The following is a 27,188-nucleotide window of genomic DNA, read 5'->3' as shown; positions in this document are numbered from 1 at the left end:
CATAAAGGCAGCTTCACATACCATAACATGCCATAAACATTGTTGTTTAACTGAAAGGATTTTACAGCAAAAAATTGCTCCAAGTTGCTGACACTTTCCTCACTCTGTCTAGTCTAGTTTTTTAAGTGAACTTAAGACTTACTTTTTTAATCTAGCTTATAATGTGGAGTAATTTATTTTTAGCCCTGGACTGCATTATTATTTTTATTATTTTAATCATTGCTTAAACATATATTTATCTTATTTAGTTATGTATTTGTCTATTTATTTCTTGTATTCATCTGATCTTAACGCTACCTTATTTTTAACTTTTCTTACCACTATTACTTATTTTATTAATTTTACTGTATTGATTTTATCTTATCTTGAAGTATTTTATTTATAATCATGCCTTTTATAATTTTACCATTGCTGTTTTTTGTCTCTCTACTATTCTTGTGAAGCACTTTGGGCTGCATGTTTTTATGTATGACAGGTGCTATATAAATAAAGTTGAGTTGAGTTGAGTTGAGTAGTGTAACATCGTCTGCTAGTGCAATATTAGTGTAGTTTGTGGGTTCAGTGATCAAAGAGCTGTGAGGTAGAACTAATTTATTTTATATAATAAATAAATATTTTAATATTAATTGAATGCCACATAGACAGGCACACTTGCCAATATTATTGCCAATACATCATTGTCATAATGAACACAGTTTTGCGTGTTTAAGAAGCACGTGTTTTCTTGAATGCACATGATTTGTGACTTGAGAGTGTGGGACCTGACATCCAGGTGGTCTACCTGCCTGCGTGAGTGTGAATCATACTGGAAAGTCCCTCGCAGCAGTAGCATATGGTCCTGTGGATTAAGGTATTATGTGGTGATGCAGGTGACTGAGAAAGCCTCCTCTAATCGCTGATCTGCTAATTGATTAGCCAGCCAGCAGCCCTAACCCTGAACACCAAAATGGCAGCAACTTAAAACCTTCAATCCTATTGCACTGTGTCATCCTCCAACGTGACCACTCATAGTTATACACACAGCACAAAAACAAACTGGTTGTAGCTCTACAACCAGCACTGAGTTAATACACCACCAGAGGGGTGAAGAAAAGCGTTTACTACATATGTATTGATCACCTCACAGACTCGATCTCTATTTAATCACCACAATATTGTTTAAGTACAGGCCCTGAGAGGATCACTTATGAGCTATGACAGCAATTGATCCCATTAATCTGCTCTTAGCATTGGTTTATGGGCTCAATAAGCACACTGTTGATGAATGCAAGCCCTCTACTCTGTGCATTTGCCCTTCTGACCCAGTAGCATTTGAATCGGTGCAGCTACTTAGGTGTTTTTTGGAAGTCATGCAACAAAGTCAGCCAAGAGAGAGACTGTACAAATAACTCTTACCACAGAGGTATCTGAGGTTCTCAGGGTTTTTTGGACTTTGCTGTTTAGTTTATGGCGTACAAAGGGTCAGCCAGAGCCTGCTGTGATGTGAGGCTGGTAGTTTCTAATCTTACAACTTTCTGCCTTTTGAACAAAGCAAAGGCAACTGGTGACACCTCACTATAGTTTAGGGGTCAGTGTCGATGCTACAGATTCTTCTGAGTCTTGAAGATGTCAACACTGTTTAACAAGAAAGGAAAAAATGACAGGGAAAGGTCAGACAAATATAAACTGTGAGTGACACTTATATAAAAGGGGGTCTTGATTATCATTCTTGACCCTTCTCAACCCTTTCAGAAAAATCTTTGGACCCCCTTAAGTCAGTCTTAAACCCCAGGTTGAGAACCTTTAGCTTCAGCTCAAGGTAAATGACTGAGAGTGTAATCAAATACTGACACGTGCTGTGGTCATGTCTTTTAGACAGACTTAAAACCTACAAGCCACAACCTCTGCTATCCTAGCTACTGTTCAAAACTTGTACTAAAACTGGTATTGCTCACTGATGAGAAATGTAACCACGCTCTACTATTATACACCACACTCAATTTATATTCCTTTTTTATTTACATCTGCATGCAGTGTGTTGGGCCCCCAACAAACTGTAAATGATAAGGAATTGAAATATACAATTTTTCAATAAGTCAATCTAAAGAATGCAAAGAAAGTTTTTTTTGATATTTGATGAATTATTAAAGTAAATCTTTAGGCTGGTTTGGGGTTCTCTGTATAAGCTGTTTTCTTAGTCATTCTTGATGGTAACTGAAGATGCTTTCTGAACTGACATGAAGCTGTTTAAAAACCTCACTTTAGACTTGGAAATGGTTATGAGCCTTCTCCTGAGATTGTTTTATATTTTATGACACCTTGGCAGATGGTTTGTATGCTTTTGGTGTGTTTATCCAATTACCTTTTCTTTGTTTTTATTGTATTTATTTTTCCTTAATGACACCCTATGCAAATTTAAGTCAAACATGTAGTCAAACATTCATCACAGAACAGAGTGTGGCAATTAAAAAACATCTGCAGGGACAATAAAGCTGTAATTCCTAATCAGGTCACTGAATCCGATGGGTCACAGAATTAAGTGTAACACCTGTTCGGGCATACTCACACACGTTGCCTGTTTTAGGCTTCCTGTTATTTGACAGAAATTAGACGTAAGCAGGGGGGGGGGGGGGGGGGAGTGGGACTGACCACCTAGGGCCCAAGTGGGGAAAGGGGCCCTTAATGGACCTGAAATAAAATGTGTTTTCTACTACGCTTTTATTTTGTTATAACTGCAATAAGATAACTAAAATCGTCTCAATAAATAAACATACATTCAGAATTACTTTCTGGAAAAAAGGGGAGTCTCAGCTCTGAGAGATGCGCGTCTCATGCCTAAAGTGGGGAATTGTGATATTTTCACAGCATCAAGTGTGGCTGAATCTGATTGAAGGTAAACTGTAGGTTTTTAGAGTTTTATTTGACTTCATGAGGTTAGATTATACTAAATAATGCCCCCTTGTTGTTATTCAACAAGTCACTTGGCTTCAAATAATCTTGTTTAAAGAGATGGACAGTCTGAAGGTCAATATTGTGCAGTTGCATTTGGAGAAATTGTAAATATATATATATTGATATGTAGCTTAGATTTGAGTAAGTTAACCAGGATATTTTTAAGCATATATTTTTGTTTAATGCAAATGAACCAGTATTATATCAGCAAAGTTATATTTTGTAGGGTTGGATGTGGTGATGGGGACCACTGAGATATATTTTCAAGGGGCCCAGAATTCCTGGTTACACCCCTGGACATAAGTATTAAAAATTAAGAATCAAGAATGACTTTATCCTGAGTGAAAAAAGAGGATCCCTCTCATTCTTTAATTCAAGAGAAATGAAAAACAGAGGGAAGATGAAGGAGATGTGGAGGGGAGGTGGGGGGGGGTTAATCTTCTCACCTTTGGGGAAGGAGTTCGGTTGAACAACGTAGAGAAAAGCATGAACCATATGGAAGAGGATCCCCACTGGTCCTGGTTCGTAGTAGGCGTGAGTATCATAAACCGCCGACGGTACAAATCCAAAATCCAGCGGCTCCACAGGTGGAGGAGACCGCTGTCTGTGGGAGCCTGGTTGGACCGCTGCCGGGGCCCCGTCCCCCTGATCCGCCTGCTGCTGGCTGCTTGTGGTCCCCCAGCAGAGCAGCAGGATGAGCCACCTTGTCCACAACATGGTTCAGAAAAGTCCAGCTTCCAACTGAAAAGAAAAAGAGAAACAACACGGGGGGAAAAGACTCCGAGCCCCGGGGGCTTCACTGGTGTGAAGCGGAGAGGATGGAGAAGGGGGGAGTCGAGACACCTGTCCCTCACGACGCTTAAATCTCCACCGGCAGCACAGAAACGACGGTCCGAGGGGAAACTTGTTTACGTTACATCCACCGGTTGGGGTTTTAATTGCCGTTAGCTCCGGTATTCTCGGTAAGGACTCTTTAGAAACATCTTAACGGAGAACTTCAGCGGCTCACACGACCAACGACCGATGATGAATCCGCTGTCCCGGTGTCCTCGCGCACTCTCACCGGCTGCCTGTCCTAATCTCGCGTGCACGGATAAGACTCATGAGCGCTCGTGACCGTTGAGAGCTCGCCCGAGCGCTTCTGTGGCGCGCGGCACAGCTGGGGTCCAACCACCTCTCGTGCTCTCTCTCACAGCCGCAGGTGCGTTTATTATAGCCATACAGTCAATGCAGGGCTGGTGCGCACATTTTTAACCCAGATCTCTCAAATAACATTTCAAATTCAAATAATGAGGGATGTAATTTTAACATACTTATAAATCACTTGAGTATGCTACTTGAACTCAACTATCCAGGGTGGAATAATGTCTTTTTATTCATTTTTAACTACGGAAGAGGATTAGGGCCACTGAAAAAAAGCTATATTTAAGGTCAAACTTTTTTTTTTATTATTATTCTGAGAATAAAGTCAGAATTCTGAGAATAAAGTCAGAATTCTGACTTTAATCTCAGAGTTCTGACTTCAATCTCAGAATTCTGACTTTAATCTCAGAATTCTGTCAGAATTCTAAGATTAAAGTCGGAATTCTGACTTTTTTCTCAGGACTTATAATTAAAAAATAATAATTTTGACCTTAATTTTCTTTTTTTTTTTTTTTTTCAGTAGCCCTAATCCTCTTCCGTATATAACCCTCCTGTTATATTGCGGGTCAAACTGACTCATTTTAAAGTTCAAAAATCTAAACAGAAATTGTTAATAAAATGAAAAAGTTCAAAATGTAAAATAAAATAAGCAAAAAAGTAATGTAAAACTATTGTATTGTATATTAGGTCTTTCCAACGTACATTAAAAAAAGGTTTAACATGAATTTCCATTAAAAATGAGTGACTTATCCTCATTGAACCATGATCTGTGAGAATTAAAGAACACCATTGCACTAAATATTGATTTAAAAGGTTAGTAATGTAGTTATTAATGAGATTTAAAAAATGTTTATTGGGATTTTCTTGGGGTTCTGACACTTAGATAATTAAAAATGCCCTGGGTCATGTTGACCTAGGAACATTATTGCTGTTCCTGAGAAACAAACATAACAGGAGGGTTAAAGCTGCTGTTATAGGAATGGTTTGAAAAACGTTGCTTTTTTTTCTGCTGGGTTTGAAGAAAAGGTCATAATGCCCATCAGTACCCAGTAATTTGAGACTGTTGCAAAATCTCTGCATTTTCCAATGCCTTTGTATCAAGCAATGTTATTATTCCCCTCGTTCCCATTATGACGGACCAATCATAGCTAATCTCCAATCCTCTGTCCTGATTAGTTAAGGGGCGGCCCCTACTACATCCTCCGATTGGTTATGAGTCCGGCACTATCATGACTGCACACACCGATCTGTGTTGGGGGGCTAAGAGGAAATCTGGTTGGGAGGGAAAGAGTCGACATTCGAAGTCCCTCTCTCTGAACAGATGTTTACCCTGTGACTACCAACAGCAGCTTTAATGTACATCACCAATTCCCAAAAAGTTGGAACCCGGAATATAAGGTTGATTAAAAACAGATTTGATTGTTTACTAATCTTCAACCCTGTGTTTTATCAAAGATAGTGCAAAGACAACATATCAAATGTTGAAACAGAAACATTTTTTTAATGGAAAATATATGCTTATTTCACTTTTGATGCCATCAACACGATTAAAAAAGGTAGAACAGGGATAACTAAACATAGAAGAAGTCATGTTATGTTAAAAATAAAAAACACCTGGAGGAAGAAGTCCACCTCTCTGGGAGAGACTGCTTAAGCTTAAGATTTCAGAACAGTGCTTCTCATTGCAAATAACTTGGGGTTTTTATCATCTACAGCAGGGGTTCCCAAGTGTGGGTCATGAGACGTCTTCAAGAATGTTTTTATTTTTTTTAAGTTATCTAAAAATAGAACATTTTAACCATTAAAGTAAATAATATCCACAAAAATAGTAGCTTAACTTGAAATAAAACCTTGAAAAAAGAAAATGTAATGAAATTTCTGCCTTTCTTTTTGCCTGATGACTCCTAAGTTTAGGGTTAGTGAACAGTTAATTATCAAAAGCATCAGTAGCAGCAGGTTAATTCATAACAGCACAGGAAACACAGCCACATGCTCATGTAGGAGGCCAATTTTCTGAAGACCAGCCACATTAAATCACTTTGAAGGACAGTGGGGGTCGCGAGTCTTTGGCACCTATATTTTGGGGGTCATGGGCTGAAAAGTTTAGAAACCCCTGATCTACAGTACATAATATCGTTAGAAGATTCACAGAATCTGGAGAAATCTCTGTACACAAGGGACAAGGCTAAAAACCAGTACTGGATGGCTGTGATCTTCAGGCCTTCAGGCAGCACTGCACCCAAAATAGACTTGACTCTGTAGTGGAAATCACTGCATGGGCTCAGAAACACTTCCAAATACCAATCTCTGCTAACACAATTTGTTAATGCATCCACAAACACAGGTTAAAACAGTGAAGATGAAGCCTTACATTAACATTATTCAGAAATACCAGCGACTTCTGTGGGCATGAGCTAATTTAAGATGGACTGTGGCAAAGTCAAAAACTGTCCTGTGGTGTGACAAATCAAAATTTGACTTTTGGAAATCAAGAGGAGAGGGACTGTCTGGGTTTTTATCAGTGCACAGTTCAAAAGCCAGATTCTGTGATGGTATGGGGATGCACAAGAGCCAATAGCATGAGTAGCTTGCATATTTGGGAAAGCACTGTTCACACTGAACAATATACAGGTTTTGGAGCAACATGTGCTACCATAATAAGCCCTTTCATATTTCAGCAATACTGTATGTATTACACCAGCATGGATCTGTAGTAGAAGAGTCTGGGTGCTAAACTGGCTTGCCTTTAGTATCGACTTCTCACCCATTGAAAACATCAGGAGCAGGGCACTGGTGGCCTAGTGGTCTGAGTGCCCCAAGTACAGAGGCTACAGTCCTTGTCGCAGGGGTCGCCGGTTCTATTCCCGGCCAGTCGACCATTCCCTGCATGTCTTCCCCCACTCTCTACTCCCCACATTTCCTGTCTCTCTTCAGTTGTCCTATAAAATAAAATCAAAAAGGCCAAAAAATATAACTTTAAGAAAACATTTGGAGCATCATGAAATTAAAAATACGACAACGGAGACCCCAAACTGTAGCTGAAATCCTACATTAGGCACAAATGGGACATTAATTCACTTTAAACAATCCAGAAACAGCTCCAAAACATTTACAGTGTTGTTAAAAGAAGTGATGCAACACATTGGTAAACATTCCCCTGTCCCAACCTTTTTGAAATGTCTTGCCGGCATCAAATGTAAAATGAGCATATTTTTTATCAAACAATAACATTTTTTCAGTTGTAACAATTGTTTTCTTTGCACTATTTTCAATAAATGAAATGGTTTAAATTATTTGAAAACCATCAGAAACTGTTTTCATCAACATTATATACGTCGTCCCAACTTTTTTAAAATTTGGGGTTGTACTTTTAATACTTTTTGTTGTTCCATTTGTGATTATACTTAATTCAACTGAGATTATTGTTTGACTGGTTATGAAAACAAATAAATAAAATCTAGCCCATTGTTCAAAGGACTTTCCAAACTCAACACAAGCTTAACGTTCTTCACAGTAGCTTTAAGGACAGGACTTTCTTTGGTGATCACTGAGCAGCTGACCTTCAGCTCTGAGGCCAGACAGATGGGGGGTCAGGGGCACGGTGATATGCTGGCAAGCAAAAGAGGGTTCGAGTTCAAAAGAGGGAAAACCCAAAGTTCAGTTACAGCCTGGTTAAGTTGTGCAAGAGTTTGAAACTAGCTTTGAAGTCTTTCACATGTCGGCGCTCTCTTTCATCCTCTATCACATGGCACAAAGTCAATTTACACGATACACCAGACTACAACAGGTTAAATAAAATGTGAAATATGTGATTAGGAAAACTCAAGCCGTGCGGCCAGAAGAATCAGATAATTTTTCAGTGTTGGACCCTGAAAAGTCTCCCTGCATGTGTGTGATGACAGACAACCCCCTTCCTAATGCCCATTGCCCATTCAAGGGGAACAGTGGTCTGCAGTGTTTGCCCCTGTGAACAGAGACCGCAGTGACTCCTTTCAGTGAAACCCCCCCGGCTCTGCGCAAACACACACACATATATACACACACACATGCAAGCTGTGTTGGACAGTCACATCACACCAGACAAAGTTACAAAACAAATACCTTGTTTTATTCTCCCTCTGCCATGTAGGAGATGTATTACATAGAGATGGGTTGCACATAAAAATAAAAACAAGGGATATAAGATCATACATGGAGTATGTGTTTTTGGAAGTGAGATTCATCCATGCAGTGCAAATTGTCTCTCTTACACAAACACTTTAACAAACACTCCTTTAATGCATCCGTGATCTTCCAACCCCCGTCACAAGGCTGCAGTTATTTTATTTTACTGTCAATCCAACAGTGAGGTTGACTGAACTCCTCACTGTGCCTCTCATGCTCTGCCCCTTTTTAATAATAATTTCCTCAGCTCACAGAGGCTGTAACAGAGTGAGGCAGTGTGTGTATATGTATGTGTGTGTTGGATCTTTGTTTGCTGCTGTTGCAAAATTTGAGGCTTCACTTTTTTCCTTTTTTTCCAAATTGCAACTCTGCTTCCCGGGTACCCTGCAACCATGTTTTCTTGTTTGTACTCCACAAGAAAAGTATGGACACATTATTTTTTTATGTAAAAACTTAGAATAATCTGTAATACAGACAAATACAGCACATCTACAAATAAATTCTTCATTTCTCTTCATAAAGTTCAAAGTACTATATAAGGCTACCCACTTAGTTTGTTGCAACTTGAGGAAATAGTTTAACTCTTCAGTATGGTGCAGCTCAAACATGTTTTTGAATGCAAGTGTAGGACTGTGGCTTTTGGGTACCAGCATGAAAGGTAGAGTTTGGAGCTGAGTTAACCTAGAGTTTCAACATTCAGTCTTTAGCAAGCCAAGAAAAAATAAATGCCAGACATTTTGACACTGGGTCAAATGTTTCAGTTATTTTTGAAGCTAAATTGTCATGTCACATTTACCGATTCCAGCTTCTTAAATGCAGTGGCGGAGCCAGGGGGTGGCCAGGGGTGGCCATGGCCACCTCTGAAAACTGATTGACCACCCCTGTGGCCACCCTGAAATTCCTAAACATGGCTTATTTGCCATGTCAGAGGCATTACTTATATTAAAATCAGCTATTGTGTTTCAGCAAGCTGCAAAGACAGTAGTTTATTTGCATTTGAATATTGTTTTTGTTGATGCTTTGACTTTGGACAATCTTTATTTTGAGTCCTTAAATAGTTCAGTTCAGCAGATTTAAATGTTGATACTCTGTCGAGTTACATTTCTAATGTTAGCATTAGAAATCTACAAAAATGTAGTTTTTAAATGATTTTATAAAAGAAGTTAAAGTAGATGTGATTATTGGAGGCAACCCTACTAGGTTTGGGTAAAGCCTCTAATGTTTTTCACGCCTGGCCACCCCTTAACAGTCAGTGCCCCAGTTTGGCCACCCAGGTCAAAACTGTGTGGCTCCGCCACTGCTTCATTGTAAAGATCTGCAGCTCTGTGTCATGTATAATGGTTAATGGATGTGGATGTGGATGTTGGTTGGACAAAAAAAAATACATGGTTCACTTTGTTCTCTGCCAAATTAAAAAAATAACTACTAAAACATTTTTTACAATATTGGATGACAAAAAAATTAGTAAGATGCAGCCCCCCGCTGAACCTATAGCTTTTGCACAGGATGCATAATTCCTGGCATCTCAGAACAGAGTCATAATGTATGATCCACTTCATTAGTCAAACAGATTTCACAACATCTTAAGACTGTTTGGTACACAAGCATTTTAAAGGGTACTGTCAATCAAAGCCTGCAGCTGATCACAGCAAACACCGCCTGGAGTCTTAAAGGATCAAACATGTTTTTTCCAGCGTAACAGGAAACAGCTTTCATGAGATCACAGTGCTATTATTACCCTCCATTATGTTTCTTGATATTAAGAAGTGATTCTTACAAACAGCTGTTTAGGTGAAAAGACAGCTGCGCTCGTGTAAGCTCACAAATAATGGTCATCATGTTATGTCGTTGCATGTGTAACCAGCTTGTTTTAAAATAAGACCATGAATGTAGTGGTATGACACCATGATTACCTGTGGGCTACATGCTGGTGTAATGACAGGACTAATGAAGCATATTCAAATCCAGGAAAGGAGTTAATAGGAATGAAATATCCTCCAAACTTGTCTGACTTAGAGTTTATCTCAAAATAAATACGGGTGCCTTAAAAGCAGGAGCACCACCTTATCTCAGTGCCCCAAAGTAACAATATCAACACAAACAGCACAATAACAAAACCTCCATCCTGTTGCCTTTGTCTGAAAAAGGTGAAGTCATTGTTGCGTCCAAGCCATGAGCATTTCATCTGATGACATTTTAGTCATACAAGCCTGTTCAAAGCGTCACTGCTGCCTCATATAAAAACTTTGATCTCCTGGGCTCTTCACATTAACTCAGTTTGAACAGAGCTGTTCTGGTGTGTTGGGGTGTGTGTCTGCAGAAAGATGAGATTTCAATTATGTCTTGACATGATTTTTGAGTCTTAGACCTGCAGTAGAACTCAGTCTGGAAAAAGATCCCTAATTTTCATAAAAACACTATTTAAAATATAAGCTTCTTTTAGGGTTTTAAAATAAAAAAGTACAAAATTCAACAAGTTTTGTTCTCTCTAAAAACAACTCTGCGCTGTAGATATGATTGTGCTTTGAACACACACTCTCACAGTCCAGCTGTCCCATTCAGTTTGATCACACAGCGACCCTGCGACAGCCACATGTACAACAAATCTCTCTCTGTTCGTGCTCTCCTCCAGCAGCGCACGCCAGTTTTTCCTCCATCTTCATCATCAGCAAGCTTTGCAGGTGGCAATGACACCCAAAACCCCACCTAAGAGGGTCTACCTGGTTCCCGGGCACTGACTTGAACAGATGGAGACATCTGCAGCGGCCTCGGAGAGTTTGTCGTAACAGCTTAATGCCTTGGCTGGTTCTGTCAGTAATAAATAAATAAATACTCCAGGAGTCAGGCACACAAAATCTTTCTGGTCTGAGCATGCTCCATGACCCGTGTCTGAACCCTGAACCTCTGCTTTGCCAGGACCCTGACTGCTTGTTTGTTTATATGGCTTTCAGTCTATCCGGTTGCCACAGATGGTGAAGCGGTCTATTTCCAGCAAATCTTTCTTTTGTGTTCTGTGTTCAAGTCCCCCTTCCAGTCCAGTGTCTACGTTGATGATTTTATCATCGTCCTCCTCGTCTGGAGTGGTCAGGAATGTGTCTGAGTCGCTCTTAGGGAGCTTGGGGGCGGCACTCTCTGCCATGTTGGCTGTCGGAGTAATGTGTGATGCCAGTGATACTCCTCCTTTATCGGCTGCAGGTTCTATTTTAGGGAGAGAAACAGAGAGAATTATAATTAACCGAGGAACACAGAGCAAAACATGCAGATCTGAAAATTGGGGACATAACACTGAGAATATTTGAATGTATTGCATCATTCTTATGAAATTAACAACCTTGTAAGTGGACATTTCCTAAAAGCCCCAAGATCTACATTTGTGACATCTTTAACAAACGGCAGAGGCCATCAAAGTTATTTCACGATGATTTGATTTGATTATTGGCAAAAAAGGTGTTTCTTTGTAGTTTTAAGAAGTGTTTGATTGAAGTGAAAATGTTTAATTCTTATCCTTTACCTCTGTAATTATTCCTTGTTCTAATAGTGCATGCCCACTTGGTTGTGCTACTGTGTTAATGTTGCCACTGAAAAGCAGTAGTGGTCTTGCCAAGGACATTTTCTAACTTACACTTGAATCATATTGAGCATTAGTCAAGACTTTTACTGTTGCAGTGAAAGATTAGCAGCTCTGTGTTGTTAAATTTAGTGAGATGTAAACACCTGCAACACTAGACCACACTAACCCCAGATAGCATCATGTATGCTAAACACACGGTTTGTTCAAAACCTAAAAACGTATTTCCTTTCATGTTTGAATGTAGACTGTTACCAAAATACAAACAAGTATGGTAGATCAGCAGCTACAAAAATTGTGTTTCGCAAAATGACAGTCATTTCTTTACTCTTAGCTTCCTATTAATATAAGCACCATCAACGTACTCTCTGATAAAATACTATAACTAAACACTGCTATTCTTATTTTTTTTTAAGTGCATTTTTAAGACTGTCTCTTTAGGTTTTAAAATAACACAAGTCTAATGGCTATTCTAGTCATTCAGAGACAGCGTTTTCAACTCACTCCTGAAGCTAAAGTGAGCTGAAATCACTTGGTGCATACAACATTTCAGCTAGCAAAGTGGACAGCTGCCAAAAGGAAAAGACAAGTCTGTTTTCCTTCACAGAGAGTCTGGCATGGCACTAGCTTAAAAAGTTGTAGCAAACCTAACACTGTATTAAGCATTTTAGGAATACACAGATACAGTTGTGCTCATAAGTTTACATACCCTGGCAGAATTTATGATTTACTGGATAGTTTCTGTTGTCATTAAGATATAAAAATAGTAAACACAGTTCTTTGACAATAAATGGCTTCACCCAAATAATAACCATGAGTGAATTTTTTTTTTTCTCTTATCATTCATATTCTCTGAAAAATGGCCAAAAAAATATCACAAATTCTTCCAGGGTATGTAAACTTATGAGCACAGCTGTACATAAAGTGACTGCTACCTTGCGGTGGTACAATGTGAACATGTTTGGTGCGGTGAGCTCTGGAGTTGACACGACTGGAGACAGCAGAAGGTGGGGGGTCGAAGAGTTTTTCTTCCATGTTGGCCTCTTTGACGAACACACAGGACCTCCCGAGCAGAACGATACTGTTGAGCACCTTCAGAGTGATCATCCTGCTCGCAAACACATGCACCGAAAAAAACCAAACAATTAAAACTACATCAAAACAACGAAAAAAGCACAGAACAATCAACTCTGCAAAGATATGTTCAAAGACTGGAGAACACAACTTGATATTTACCCCAGGTAAAACAGAAGCACACACATAAAGGAGAGTGAGCCCTGGATCTTCACTGAGCTGGTCACTACTCTGATCAACTAAAAACAAAGAACATATCATGTTTATACAATCAACATCATATTATAAAAAAAACAACAACAGCCAGGGACAGCTTCTTAAAAAGTTACAGACCAGCAGGGCTAGAGGAAGCGGTATGAAGCCCATTCTTCTGGATACAGAGTCACTGTAGTCTGTGTAAGCCTGAAGACACATGGAAGACATATTCAATGCATGGTAGTATAACAGTATTTAATCAACCTGTAACATGTAAGGACAGAAAACATTTAAGGATATCTCTCATAAACTGCTAAATACATCTTAAAGAAATGCTGTCAGCCACAATATTCAGTAAATGCATTTGCAGAAGAGATACAAACATAATAGAGATGGACCCTTGGTTTCCTATCTTCTCTCTCCTTGTTGGCTGTGTTTTTCCCTTTCTATTAAACCTACATTTAATAAAAATGATTGTGACAATGAACTGAGTATGTCACTTAACTGCTTCCCATTACCCCCACAACTGATTTTAATCTGAAGTTTGAAAAGCTCTAATTAAGTTTCTCATGAAAGATACTGGCACATGTTTCACTCACATTTTTCTGACGACTGCTGACAAGGTCAAACGCAAGGCTGGCTCTGTATTCCCCATAAACCTAAAAGAAGAAACATAGTGACACAAAATGAATCCATCAAACTGTGAAACATAAAGAAATCAATGAAGTTACTGACACAGATAGACTGAAACAGAGGGTATCTGAATTATAAAAAGCAAAAATGTTAACAGATTAACTTTGACAAACTCAAGCTGCCTATTTGAGCATCATAACAAAGTGTTTTCATTTAATGTGATGTGCTCATATGAAACAAAAGGTACAGTATTGGTAGTGGCAGGGGGCCATGTGGAAGTATTGATTACGTTTAGATTAAGAAGACAAAAAACTGAAATCATTCACACACACATGAATTGAATGTAGGAAAGCATGGCTACACCAGTGCTTGAACCACTACTACCAGTGAATGAGGTTTGTGTCATTAGGTGTGACAGTTTGGAGATAAAGGGGTTAATCCCTTCCTGTGGGGAAGCTGGTTTGTGTTGCATAACTGCAACTTTGTTGAAGGAAATCATAGAGGAGGAGAAGACCCGAGGACTTGAGGTGGGAAGCAGGCAGAGTCATGATGAAATGAGAGAAAATGGCTCGACTGCCTGACTTAAAGTTGACTGTTAAAAAAACTACAGTGGGTCTGATGTCAGTGTGGGTTTGTGAGACAGTGAGAAATCTGTTAAAAGATTAAAAAGTACAAGTGTAAGTCAGTGCATTGAGCTTTACCTTTTATATAGAAGACGAACAAGTCAGTGTTCAATTTACTCATTTTTATCTCTGCTATGTTTTGACAATGTCTAACTGTCTTCATCAGTTTAGGGAAGTTTCTCAGAGTCAGTGAAACAAACAAAACCTATGTGTTTGTACTTGTAGTAAATCACTCTTTTTACTATATCCATATCTGCAAGTTTTCACTAACAGAAAATGCTAATCGCTCATTCAGAATATGTATAATGGTGTCAATATGCCAGTGTAACTACCAGTAAATTGAGGGTATAAATCAAGAGCTCATGTAACCCACAGCTACCATAGGTTCCATGATGACACTGTACTTCCTGTTTACACAGTATCTCTAGAAGCATTATGGAAATTCAAGATAGAGAAAGCAACACATGGTTGATTCTATAGATGATCCATTCATAATTACTTTTGAGGATTGTACTACAGTTGTTTTGTTCTTTTTGTCAATTTTTTTTATTAATTAAAAAAAACTTAATTTGATTCGTCAACTCATTTAAAGCTGCTGTTGGTAGGAATGGTGTCAAAAACGTTACTTTTTTTCTGCTGGGTTTGGAGAAAAGGTCATAATACTCATCGGTTCTCATCGGTAAGTGGAGTAATTTGAGACTATTGCAAAATCTCTGTGTTTTCCAATGCCTCTGTATCAAGCAATGTTATTATTCCCCTCGTTCCCGTTATGACGGACCAATCAGAGCTACTCTCAGACCCTCTGTTGTGACTGGTCGAGTGGCGGCCCCACTACATCGCCCTGATTAGCTGGGAAGTCAATACTTCCTCATAGAACACGCACAACAATCTTTTTTGGGCGGGGATATGGGAGCAGAGAGGGGAGGGGTAGTGTTGACATACGAAATCTCTCTCCAAACTGATGTTTATATCACGACTACCAACAACAGCTTTATGTTTATTAAAGGTAAAATTATGAAGCTATCAGTAGAAAAGCAAAGGCGTCTATATAACATCCTGTGCATGTAAAGTCACTGTGATGCTAAAGTAAATGGATGCAGTTGACTTTAAGAACACCAGTGTCATTATTAACAACAACTTTCTGAAAGATCACCATTTTACCTTTAAACATGTAGAGTAAAAAAAACATGACGTCATAACTGAATGATACTAATTCTAAAAATAACGATAAAAATCCATCTACTAATGAAGGATTTGGATTAAAGCACTGCAGCACTAGAAAAAGCTGTGAAGTTGACCTGGAACAAGATCATGTTTTTAAAATGTTATTCTGGTCTTTGTGGTGTCTGCCTGTGAAACAACATTACTGTAGACACACTGCATCATCACCTAAAAGATAAACTTTTAACTGTATGAGGGAAGGACTCACATCAGCGCTGATGTCATTGAACTTTGTGATGAAGGCGTGCTTGACAACATCCACCGCAACCTCAGATGCTATCACCATGACCACATCAGGAAACAGCACCCACAAGTGGTCTACAAACAAACACATCCAAAACATTGTCAGTGTCAAAATCCTGTATATAAGCATTAAAGTTCTGTGTCAGCCGACAGAGTGACGACACGGTGATATCAGAGGATGTTTCTGTAAACAGTAGTGTGATGTAACGTTTAACTGTGATATAAATAAAGCAGCTGTGTACGTTTATGTCATGTTTATGTTCGTCACTGAAAGAGTTACCGGGGTTCCAGGAGAACTGCTCCATGTTTCTCAGGCAGACGATGAGCAGGAGGATGTAGTTGGTGAACCTCTCTTTAATGTCTGTGGGAAACAAAACAAATCAATCCTGGATTAACCTACTTTGTACTCACTGCAGCTGAGCTCATTTCCATAATTTTTTACCTTCCACGAATTCATCAAGTTCAAAGGCTGAGTAACAAAACATTCACACACACACGGCTGATTTTGTTGTCTCTTTGGGGTATCATTCAGCTCTTACCACTGTTCGACATCTGGAAGAGGTTGTTCTTTTCAAACTTCTTGAACACACTGCCTTTGATTTCCACAAACTGTAGAAGAATCACACAGAAATATCATGTCTGAAATGATGCAGCATGCTGTTTTAAAATAGTAAGCTGTGTCTGTGTGTTATACTCACGTTGTTTGACATCATGATGGTGAGGAGGGACTTGTTGTGGGAGTTGAAGGCTACATTGAGGGTAGTGGCCTGAACCATGATGAGGATGGCATGGAGGACTAAGACAAGTGTGCTGAGGAAAATCATACTGCATGATACAAAGTTGTTTGTTGATTGTGTTGTATGCCCAATAAAATAGCTGTACTGATCTTAAATGAAGTGTGCAAGGTTATAACACATTAAAGCTGGGGTTGGTAGTCAGATTTAGATACACTCTTTGTTATACTGGTTAAAATGATCTTTATGTCCCGATGGTAATCAATACATAATGTGTTCTTAAAAAAGAGGGGGGAGGGGTTAGACGGAGTCCTGAGGACATGCTACATTCAAATTCATGCTAGTTTCCGTGACTACCAACCCAAGCTTTAATATTTAGTAACTGATTAATCTGAAGACTTTCTTTAATTTATTGACGCATTTTTTTAGTGTCATTTCAGTTTTCATGGAAAATGCTTCTCTCTTATTCACAAAGCCCAAGTTTGACACGTAATTTGACAGACAGTACAAAATCCAAATAATCTTGGTTGAGAAAACTTGCAAAATATCATACTTCAATTGCCAAACACTTGATCTTTTTGCTTAAAAGTACTTAAGCTAATATACCTCCTCATTATTATTGTGTTATAGAGTTTTTTGTCAACTTATTTATCCACACTAAGAAGCCAACATGTCAGAAACTGACACTGAGTGGTGTACTTTTCTGTTAATTTTATGTTTTATACGCACAACACTTGAGAAATATGCCTGACAACCTGTGTGTTTTGTTTATTTTGCTATTTTTCCTGCTCTGGTTTAAAGCTCTATAAACATCTAAAATATAGCTCAACATGACACCTGAAAACACCTAAACTCCTACAGATTATCAAAATTGTTGCTGGTAAACTTTCACATTTTCTAGCCTCTGTTTCCTCTAAATACTTAGACAAAAGCAACAAGATCAGATTCTTCTAAGAGAGGATACAGACATAGAGCACAGCCATGAGGAAGTGTGGAATCACGCCTATGTGAGCTCTCTTCTTCTCCTTTGGTTCTGTGGCAGTCCAGTACAGAGCGTCCAGGATGTCCTGGCCAAATGATGAGAACAGGCGGTCCGCCACCTGACAGCCAGACAGAGGACAAGAGAGCCGGTGAGTGGCTGGCAAAATATCCTGATCAACCAGTTATCAACATTAGTATAAATCATCCTGGTGTACCTCTAACATGTTGTATATGATGTACAGTTTGATGACAGACTGTCCCCTGATCAGGTGGTACATCATGGAGTAATCCACATAGCTCATCATGGAGTAACACAGCACCATGATGAAGCCTTTTAGAACATCACACACCTGGGCTGGCTGGAGTAGGCGGGCGCCACTAAAACACACACAAATTACACAAGAGGTAATGTTAACTGAAGAACTAGAAGAGGAGAAAGCAGGTTACTGTACAGCGTTAAGCATGAAAGTCAGAGAGAGCTGTACTGCCCTCTAGAGGTTAAGAACAATGCTGCACTGATTATAATAGTAAACAAAAATGTGGACATGACCTGTGAAGGTATTTTCCAAAATGTTGTATCAGTAAGATCATGAACTGATGCTCTCCCTTAAACTTGTTGTATGTGTATGAATAAACAGAGAAAGTGAAAAAAAAAAAAATTTCTAAAATCACTATCTTCTAATTATTAGTCTTTATAAACCACTAGACCTTTTTTTTATAATTACTTAAACAGTTTGGCATAATAAGAAGTGGAAGCAAATCTTTACGATTTAGAAGCTGGGAAGGGGGACAATTTCAATACTCTACCTTAAATAGTGACCAAACTTGACAAATGTATTATCAATATTATTGTCATTTTTCCAGGAATTTACAAGTCTTATCATTTTGGCATTAGTATGTTTAGATCTTCAGAGGAAGGAAACATATTACTTTAGAGTTAATGACATGACATGTTATCATTTCTCACATTTAAGGCATTCTTCATTCCCTTGTTGTACTTTAGAGTAAACTAACTGTTGCTGTATTTTCTGACATCTTATACAACAAACAGTTTGGGGAAAAGTGGGTGAAAAAATGATAATGAATATGATTGTTTCAGCACAGGTTACAACACTTAAATCCAATAACCCTACATCATACAAGAATACAATCTAACATCATTTAACAATAACAGAAATAGGATTTAATTGGATTTCTCAGACAAAATGTTGCTGAGTTGTGTATTTACTTATTTTATTTAATTACTATTATTATTTTTTGCTTTATTTTATTATTCATGTATTATTCTATTCTATTTTACTTGTTTTCATTTTTTTATTTGGAGGGATTATGTTGTTGGTTTAGTGTATATTTTATGTCAATTGTACCTTTATTATTTGTCTTGCCACATAAAACACAATATATAATATATAATATATTGTTGGAAAAAAAAAAAAAGGTTTCTGATAGAGGTGTGTTCATTTCAATATTTTAGGTTCATGTAAAGCTTTGCTCCCTAATCTGGTCAGCATATTTATTGACGCATATAAAACTAAAGACAACAAACATCTCATATCACAAATCTATAAAAGTTAGCAAAGTTCCAAAAACCACTCTACTCTCTGTATCAAACAGAGGTGGGAGAAGGAGCCTGGCCTGGAGACAGCTGAGGAAGACTGGTGTGATATTTGGAAGGGTCAAGCTAGGACCACCAACTCTAGATCATGGAGAGAATTGCTGGAAGTGTACAATACGGTATTTTATTACCCTTAAAATGACATTTATACAAAAAGCCTCTCAGGGACTTGATGAATGTTGGAGGAATCGTGGTACATCTATGGCGGATCATTTTCATGTATTCGGGCCTGACCTCTAATCTATTCTTACTGGCAAGACTGGACCGCAATTGTCAACAAAATATACTCCATGGAAAAACTCACCTTCTTCTTAAGACTATGAGCTGATGACTGTATGAAGTATTGGAAACAAAAGGAACTCACACAACAGAGTTTGTAACCTTTCATCTTTGTACTACTGAATGGCCTGAAACAACCTCCTGTGTATTTATCTATTTGTATTTCTTTTGTAAACATGACATTTTAATAAAAAGAAAGTTAACAAATTTTCAGAAAAGTTTTTCTGTATTAAATAAATATTGATCAGATATGAGGCTAAATGCTTGATAATGGAGATTCATTTAATTTAAAAGTGAATACTTTACCCGAGACCGCAGCAAGGCAACGTGATGAGCCGTAAAAGCGCCAGAATCACCCTGAGGGGCAGTAGTGTGAATACGTAGAGAAAAGCATCCAGACAGAGGAAGAAGCCGAACGTCATCAACTAAAGACGGAGTGAGAGAACGACAGAAAGAGAGAGAGAATGTAAATTCATTCATGACTTGTGACAACATTTCATCAAATTGTGTTGTTTGCTTGTTTTACCTTCTCGAGCTCCTTGGGGATGCGTAGACAGGTGTAGACCCTCTCTCTGCGCTCTGTGTATTTGGCCTCATTGTGTTCCAGGAAGTAGCCTCTGGTGAGCTCAGTGGTGATAAATCGGACCAGGGACAGGTCTAGAGCCAGAAGAGGATAGAGATAAGGACATACACAGAGGACTTTTATAGTATAGGTCTACAGTGTTCTCTCATTCTTCGTGAACAAGATGAGTTGGCTTTCTTTCAAGCTTGTAACAATCATCTGAATAATTTACAGTGAATTCATTAGATGATGTCTCTCTCTGTGTCCGACAGACACACACCTCGGTGACAAAAATAACTTCAGGCTGGAGATTGATGACGTTTTTCACAAGCTTTCCCTGCAAACAAAGGGGGGTCCTTGGAAACACACAAACTGACCAAAAAATCAAAAGTCAAAGTCTTCTTTATTGTCAAATAAACTGCAGTATGCACCAGACATACTGAGGATTTGAAATCAGGTTTCTCTCTCAGACCCTAGCAACGACAACAACAGATAAAACATAGGAAAGCTAAGAAGTAAGCTAATAAAATGATAAAATACAGTTTAAAACAGTGCAAAAACTTTGCTGTCGTGCAATTTAAAATCAAAGAGAGTGTGTGCGTTTCAGTCCTGAGGATGACAGACCTCAGTGTTGATTTGTGTCAGTGACCGGGTTAAGTCTGTGAAGGGGGCACTATGGGAAAAGGGGGCAAAACAGGGAGAGAGTTCAGCATCCTGACTGCCTGGTAGATAAAACTGTCCCTCAGTCTGCTGGTTCTGGCCCGGAGACTGCGTAGTCTCCTTCCTGATGGCAACAGGCTGAAGAGGCTGTGAGACGGGTGGGAGGAGTCACCTGCTATGCGCAGGGCTTTTCGGGTGAGGCGGGAAGAGTAAATGTCATGGCGGGAGGGGTGAGAGGCACCAACAATCTTCTCAGCTGTTCTCATGATGCACTGGAGGGTCATTCGGCTGTACACAGTGCAGGCCCTGTACCAATTAGAGAAGCAGCCTGAATTCTTGACACCTTTGGTTACAGTATCAAAAAAAGGATAAGGTAATATAATTAGTAAGAGTTGTGTTCATCCGTTTATCACAACACCGTGGCTACTGTTACACAGCCTGTTTAAGGCTAAATGTTAGGTGGTTATTCTGCCAATAGCTAGGAAGACAGAATGGCAGATGTCTAAACTTTCAGTTAGCAGAAGTGGTTGGTAGTTACTGAGTTGACATCTGTGTAAATATGGTAGCCAGATGGATGGTTCAGGGGTGTGCCGTAATCAGGATGTTTTATGAGTGCAACACATCAGCAATTTGGAGCTAACATTAAAAATGAAACATAAAATTAAGAAGTGAACAGCTGAGCTACAGCAACTGAGAATGTCAACGAGGATACATCGGGGTCTGAGAGCTCTTTCCCCTACAGGCAGATAAAACGATCATCCATATGACGGATGTTAAAGGTGCAGTTGTTTTACAGATCAGCCATAGTAGTATCCCTGAGGTCACCCATCTGTTTCTGAAGCGCTGTTTTGAAAGCCAATCGTCGGGGCGAGCCATATTGGAAATCCTGGACTCAACCAAACGTAGTGTGAGGTAAAGAAGCGGGCTTTGAGCCTCCTAGCCAACAGCTACAGTGTTCCCGCCATAGACTGTATATAAAACGGACAGCGTCGCTCCGCCTTTTCCCTTTTGAAGCCAAAATATCCCGTTCCAGAACGCAGACATCTTGTACATTTTCTGCAGCCAGAGTCTGTGCAGTAGGGAATTTGTGTGTTTCCACGATAACAAGCTCCGCACTACAGTGTACCGTCCCGAGGTCCTACGGACGGAGTTTCTCTCTACAGCAGCTGTCAATCAAAGCAAACCCTGATGTAAAACCTTGTTTTTTAACCTCTAATTTAACTAAAAAGAAACTTTTCAGAAAAAAGAGGCCTTGAACACAGAACAGTCAAATAATAACTACATGCTCACAGTGTATAACCCAACCAGGATCCTTAGGTCAGCAGGTGGAGGTCCTTAAATGTACCCTGGGTGAAATCTGGGTCCAGTGAAGGGGCCTTCAGTCACTGTGTTCCATCTTTTTGGAACAAACTGCCTGCTGACCTCAGGTCCATCACAACTGTCTCCACTTTTAAAAAAGGACTGAAAACATATTAATTTTCACAAGCGTATGAATGATATGATCACTGTTGTGACTAGATGCATGTGCAGCAACACTTGCTGTTTGTTTGATTGCTGTGTCTGACGTATGTTGGGTGTATCTATTGTTTTTCTGTTTTAATGTATTCTATTTGGAAAAATGTCTATGTTTTTAATTCCCCATGTAAAGCACATTGAACTTATGTGTAATGAAATGTGCTTTATAAATAAAATTGCTATTGCTTTTGCTATAGCTACATATCACCACAGCATACGAATGTGAGAACCGTTCGTACAACGTGTATCTATTTTTTAAAGTTTCACCACAGCCCAAATGGGGGAGACTGAGTTTTTGACCTATACTGCAGCCAGCCACTAGGGGGAGCAGTTTTTGTGGCAGCCTCACTTAGAGCCGAGCGAGATGACGTCCATTATATATACAGTCTATGGTTCCCGCCTGTCAATCAAGTCAGCTGTGCCTCTCACCATGGAAAACTCGTAATCTTAATTGCTGTGTTATGAAAAAATTCCCCCCCCCCCCCTGTACAGTGTGTGCCGATCAAGAAATGAGCGATCCAAACTACACTTGTTTTTGTACCAGGCTGTAAACATGTTTATTTCTGCTGTAATGATCGGCTTTCTTGAATTGGTGTGTATGTGGTTTCCTGTACTTCCGGAGCCAGCCTAAGGGGGAGGCTCGATGAACTGCAGTTTTTAGCACTTCTGCATTAGCTTCAATTCTCGCGACCAGAGGTCACCCCTTGGTGAAATCACACACTGGAAGAGCAAAATTTGTGATTTTGGTTCAGTATGTAATGTATCATAACGACAGACCCTCTTTATGATACACTGCAGGATATCTGTGTGAAAAAGGTTTCACAGAATCACTGCCAAGGTCCACAGAAGCTGACTCTGGCAGCATGTGACAGCATAACAACTTACAAAGACACTATATTTCTGTCCTCCTTCCTTTAATTTGTCCCCAATCTGCGTGTTATTATATAACAACTCATTCCAAGAATATAAATCAGCTGATCCACTACATCAGCCGTCACACCTCTGGGAAAGTTGTCCAAGGAATTTTAGAGAGTGACTGCAGAGACTGAAGAGAACATTAGTGAGATCAGTCACTGATGATGGCTGATAAAGCCTAGCTTACAGTAAGAGGTGAAATCCCAAAGGTGTTGGAATGCATTGAGGTCATGGCTTTGTGCAGGTCACTACAGGTCTTTAAGGCTTATCTGGGAAATTGCGACTTTATGGACTTAACTTCATGCACGGGGCATCTAAAGGTTGAAGCATGAGGAGACCTTCTTTAAATGGTTGCCGCACACCATTCTTGGAAGTATTACTGTATCTTGCAGCATTATGGTTCCAAAGGAAGGAGAAGCTTTTTATATCAACATTGGTTTATTAGACTGCAGAGAACTTCTTAGGTTGTGGAAACTTTGCATGACGTTATAAAAACTGGAATATTTTTCTGTGGAAGAGTTTTCTGCTCTCAGGGAAGTGTCAAACAGAGATAGGTTTCTGCACTTTGAAGCATGCATCATAAAATGGGGCAATAGGGATGAATGGTATATGGGAATTTACCAAGCAAGAGGGGTCCAGTGGAAGGCTCTGTCAAGCTACATTATGGGAAGTATCCGTGACATCACCCATCTGTTCCTGAGTGCTGTTTTGAAGCCAATCATCAGCAGGAGCCATATTGGAAATGCTGAACTCAACCTAACTTCTGTCGAGATAGTGTGAGGTAAAGAGGAGGGCTTTGAGCCTCCTCGCCAACAGCTACAGTGTTCCCTCCTGTCAGTCAAGTCAGTCATGTCCTGAAATGGGTAAAACTGGTAATGTTAATATCTTCTGAACCATTGCATTAGAAAAAGACTCACCCCTGTACAGTGTGTGCGGATAGAGAAATGAGCTCTTCAGACCGAAGCTGTTTTTTTAACCAGGCTGTAAAGATGTTTATTTATGCTGCAAAGATTGTCTTTTTTGAATTGGTGTGCATGTTGTTTCTAGTGTTTCTGTAGCCAGCCTCAAGTGGACTCTCAATGAACTGCAGTTTCCTACACTTCCACATGGGCTTCATATTTTGAGACCGGAGGTTGTCGCTTTTTTCAGACGTATATTTTGACTAAACTGACCTGTTTGGACAACTGACTTACATGCAGAGGTGACATAAAGTATGTCTTCACTAACATGAATGTTCAGTCTTCACTAATTGGAGACGGAGGTTTCTCCTCTCTCATCCTTGGCAACGTGAGATCTCTGGCTTATAAGATGGATGGGCTAACAGGACTAGCCAGGAGTCAGACGGAGTTTCAGGAATGTAGCATGGTGTGCTTTACAGAAACGTGACTGCATCAGGATATTCCCGACCACAACGTCTCCATCAACGGCCTCCAGACTGTCCGATGGACCGGGATAGCACGGAGAGCACTGTGGGCCTCCGACCATATTATCTGCACAGGGAGATCTCACATGTCATACTGACAGCTGTTTACATCCCCCCTCTGCCAACTTGACTACGGCGTCCAACGTTCTCAACGCTGCCATAGCCAGACTCCAGACAGACCACCAGAGTGCCCTCTTCCTGATCTCCGGGGACTTCAACCATGTATTTTCTACATAACTTATTTTGTCTTCAGTACATACTTTTATCATTATTTTAATTGTATTTGTGTTTATATATTATTAATTGTTGAGTATTATTTGATATTCTTACTTATTGTGTATAGGAGCAGCTTTAATGACTGAATTTCCCCCTGGGATAAATAAAGTATTTCTAATTCAGTCAAGTTGCCTACTAAGAAGTATCTATAAATGTTATATTCCTGCTTTTTTTTTCTTAACATAACACAGCACAACAGAGTAACATGTGATCTTAGCTTAACTCTTTCAAGAGACTGACTACACAATTTACAGTTCTAACAAAAGGAATACTGCCACATCTATCTGAAAGGAAAGGTGTTGGCCTGTTGCATAGTTTAGTATTTTAGGGTGGGACCTGTGGTGGCCAGTCTTATTTATAAGGGGGACCCATGACATGTCCACTCATCTGGATGTGCCCCTGCAGACACGCATCCTCAGACGGGCTCATAAAAGTAATTGCATACAGGTGTCTATATAGATCTTGCCAAAAACAGTATGTACCCACTCCCAAGCATGACTAGTGCGCCTGCGCAAAGAAACAGCAGGTCTGGTCTTACTACTACTGACAGAGAAGTGGCCTATTTACACCCCGGTATGATTACAGGCTTAAGTTTTGTTTTGCTGACAGTCGTGATTCCTAATACCAGTTATGATTGTGTTGGTCATTACACAGGTAGCAACCTAAAGCCACTAAACTTCAGCTCAGTCTTTATCAAACAGTAGCAGAGGGAACATCCAGAGACCAAGTGGGAACTCCAAGCAGCGACCAAAGCTGCAAATACTTCACTGAAACAGCGACCTCAGGCAGCATTGCTGTTACACATAAGCAGGCTTATATTGCAGCGCCAAGGTAAATCAACCAAACACATGTGTACCAGTAGAGTAAACACAAAATAGTCCCTCGACAGCTAGCTAACACTGTCAATCTGGGGTCTGCTGCTAGCTCTCACCTGACAGGTTGCGTTTCTTGCCCATACTACCGCCATTTTTATCGTTGGTGCTCGGCGTCTCCGATACTCCGTCTTTCTCCTTGTTCCTCTCTGTTTTGGTAGTCCTTCGGTTCCTCTCCCTGTCCTCCTTCTCCTTCTCCTTCTCCTCTCCCAGACCTGACGACAGCGAGTCCGCCATCTTCGCCAAACGGTCTCATCCGCTGCCTGGGAGACTGACAACTGCGTCATATGCTCTGACGTCATTACGCACGCCCTGTAGTACCCATCGATCACCAGCAGAGTTCTCCAAAACAGCTCAGTGAGTACATTTCTCCATCTACAGTAGTTTGGTTAATTGGTTTAGAATATTTTTATTAACAATAAAGCATCACATCTTCATCTTCATCACACATTATATAGATTTTACATTTTCCCCCAAACACAAAATGAACACATCCACCCTGCAACCTCCCACCCCATCAACACATTCCCACAGACTTGTAAACAAGGCACAGCACAGTCTTAAAGCTGCTGTTGGTAGGAATGGTGTAAAAAAACATTGCTTTTTTTCTGCTGGGTTTGGAGAAAATGTCATAATGCCTATCGGTACTCAGTAATTTCAGACTATTGCGAAATCTCTGCGTATTCCAATCAAGCAGCAACCTCCGGTCTCAAACGATGAAGCCCATGCAGAAGTGTTATAAACTGCAATACATCGAGAATCCGCTTGAGGCTGGCTGCAGAAACACCGGAAACCACATATAGGGGGGGGCTATGATAGGACAGCTGAAGAGAGACAGGAAATGTGAGGAGTGGAGAGTGGGGGAAGATATGCAGGAGATGGTAGCGGCCGGGAATCGAACTGACGACCCCTGCGACGAGGATTGAAGCCTCTGTATGTGGAGCCTGTACGTCCTGTTCTTTCTTAAACTGCATCTAATATTTTCAATTGCACCCATTGAAAAGTGTTTCCATAACCCTCATGCATGTTTGTTTTTAATGCAGAATATAAATAGATTCATTGTCATTTTATATGATTTTATGTTATTAGGATTGTAGTTTAAAATAGATATGAAGTTATGGATATAAAATTTTCATCATTCAGATGTATAGCAGAATATTGTAAAAATGCCATGTAGTCTTCCATGTGCACTTAACTTTGTGGGATTCTGCATGCACCAAGGTACAGTACATACTGTACACAGTGTGCAGAGAAAGGGGGAGGAATGGGTTTCAACATCAGCCCCTAGTCTTTTTTTGCCCTGGGGCTCTCTGGTGCTCAACTGCTTTGAGTAACTTTGACTGTGGAAAAAATGTGCAACCTATTCTCTTCATATCGGTGAAAACTGTGCCAACTTCATGCTGTAATGACAATGCATTGAATTACAGCAAATCAGCTGTCAGACACTAAATCTGAGTTTTATTGAGCTCTGTTGATCTTTTGTATCAGCTGCTAGTGCTCAAACTTTTTTTTGACTGAATTTGAGATTTAAATTAACATTGTCAACTGGAATCAAAGCCAA

The 27,188-nt window shown here is 39.7% G+C and overlaps 2 protein-coding genes across 8 annotated transcripts in view; both read right to left on the bottom strand.

Annotated features, from left to right (window-relative positions):
• The window catches only part of prom1b (prominin 1 b), a 35,211-nt gene extending 31,137 nt beyond the window's left edge, over positions 1-4,074 (bottom strand). For 6 of the 7 annotated variants that reach the window (XM_034686836.1, XM_034686838.1, XM_034686840.1 and 3 more), the window contains exon 1: positions 3,378-4,011. In XM_034686836.1, coding sequence (XP_034542727.1) covers positions 3,378-3,648 — 271 coding nt within the window. In that variant the 5' untranslated portion in view covers positions 3,649-4,011. Of the gene's footprint in view, positions 1-3,377 lie in introns of all 7 variants that reach the window. The other variant, XM_034686841.1, reaches the window with a different exon arrangement.
• Positions 4,075-8,160: 4,086 nt separating this feature from the next.
• tapt1b (transmembrane anterior posterior transformation 1b) lies at positions 8,161-25,917 on the bottom strand. The gene is made up of 14 exons (XM_034688495.1): positions 25,687-25,917; positions 19,931-20,061; positions 19,711-19,829; positions 17,726-17,888; positions 17,494-17,629; positions 16,494-16,591; positions 16,335-16,404; positions 16,076-16,156; positions 15,761-15,870; positions 13,675-13,734; positions 13,214-13,282; positions 13,043-13,119; positions 12,742-12,914; positions 8,161-11,436 (listed from the first exon to the last, which is right to left on the bottom strand). Exons 1-14 carry the CDS (start codon positions 25,862-25,864, stop codon positions 11,186-11,188), a joined length of 1,716 nt encoding a protein of 571 aa, XP_034544386.1. The 5' UTR covers positions 25,865-25,917; the 3' UTR covers positions 8,161-11,185.
• Positions 25,918-27,188: the final 1,271 nt, after the last annotated feature.

The sequence above is a fragment of the Notolabrus celidotus genome, chromosome 7, assembly GCF_009762535.1.
Source record: "Notolabrus celidotus isolate fNotCel1 chromosome 7, fNotCel1.pri, whole genome shotgun sequence".
NCBI classification, from domain to species: Eukaryota; Metazoa; Chordata; class Actinopteri; order Labriformes; family Labridae; genus Notolabrus; species Notolabrus celidotus.
This window is presented reverse-complemented; position numbering and strand designations above follow the sequence as displayed.

Bases quoted from the DNA above. Each gene is read 5' to 3' on its own strand.
- tapt1b (XM_034688495.1), bottom strand. From the start codon at position 25,864: ATGGCGGACTCGCTGTCGTCAGGTCTGGGAGAGGAGAAGGAGAAGGAG. The intron at 13,735-15,760 runs GTGAGTCCTTCC...TTCTTCTTTTAG, and splicing joins TCAATGACATCAGCGCTGAT to GTTTATGGGGAATACAGAGC. The intron at 11,437-12,741 runs GTAGCAGTCACT...TCCCTAAAATAG, and splicing joins TCACATTGTACCACCGCAAG to AACCTGCAGCCGATAAAGGA.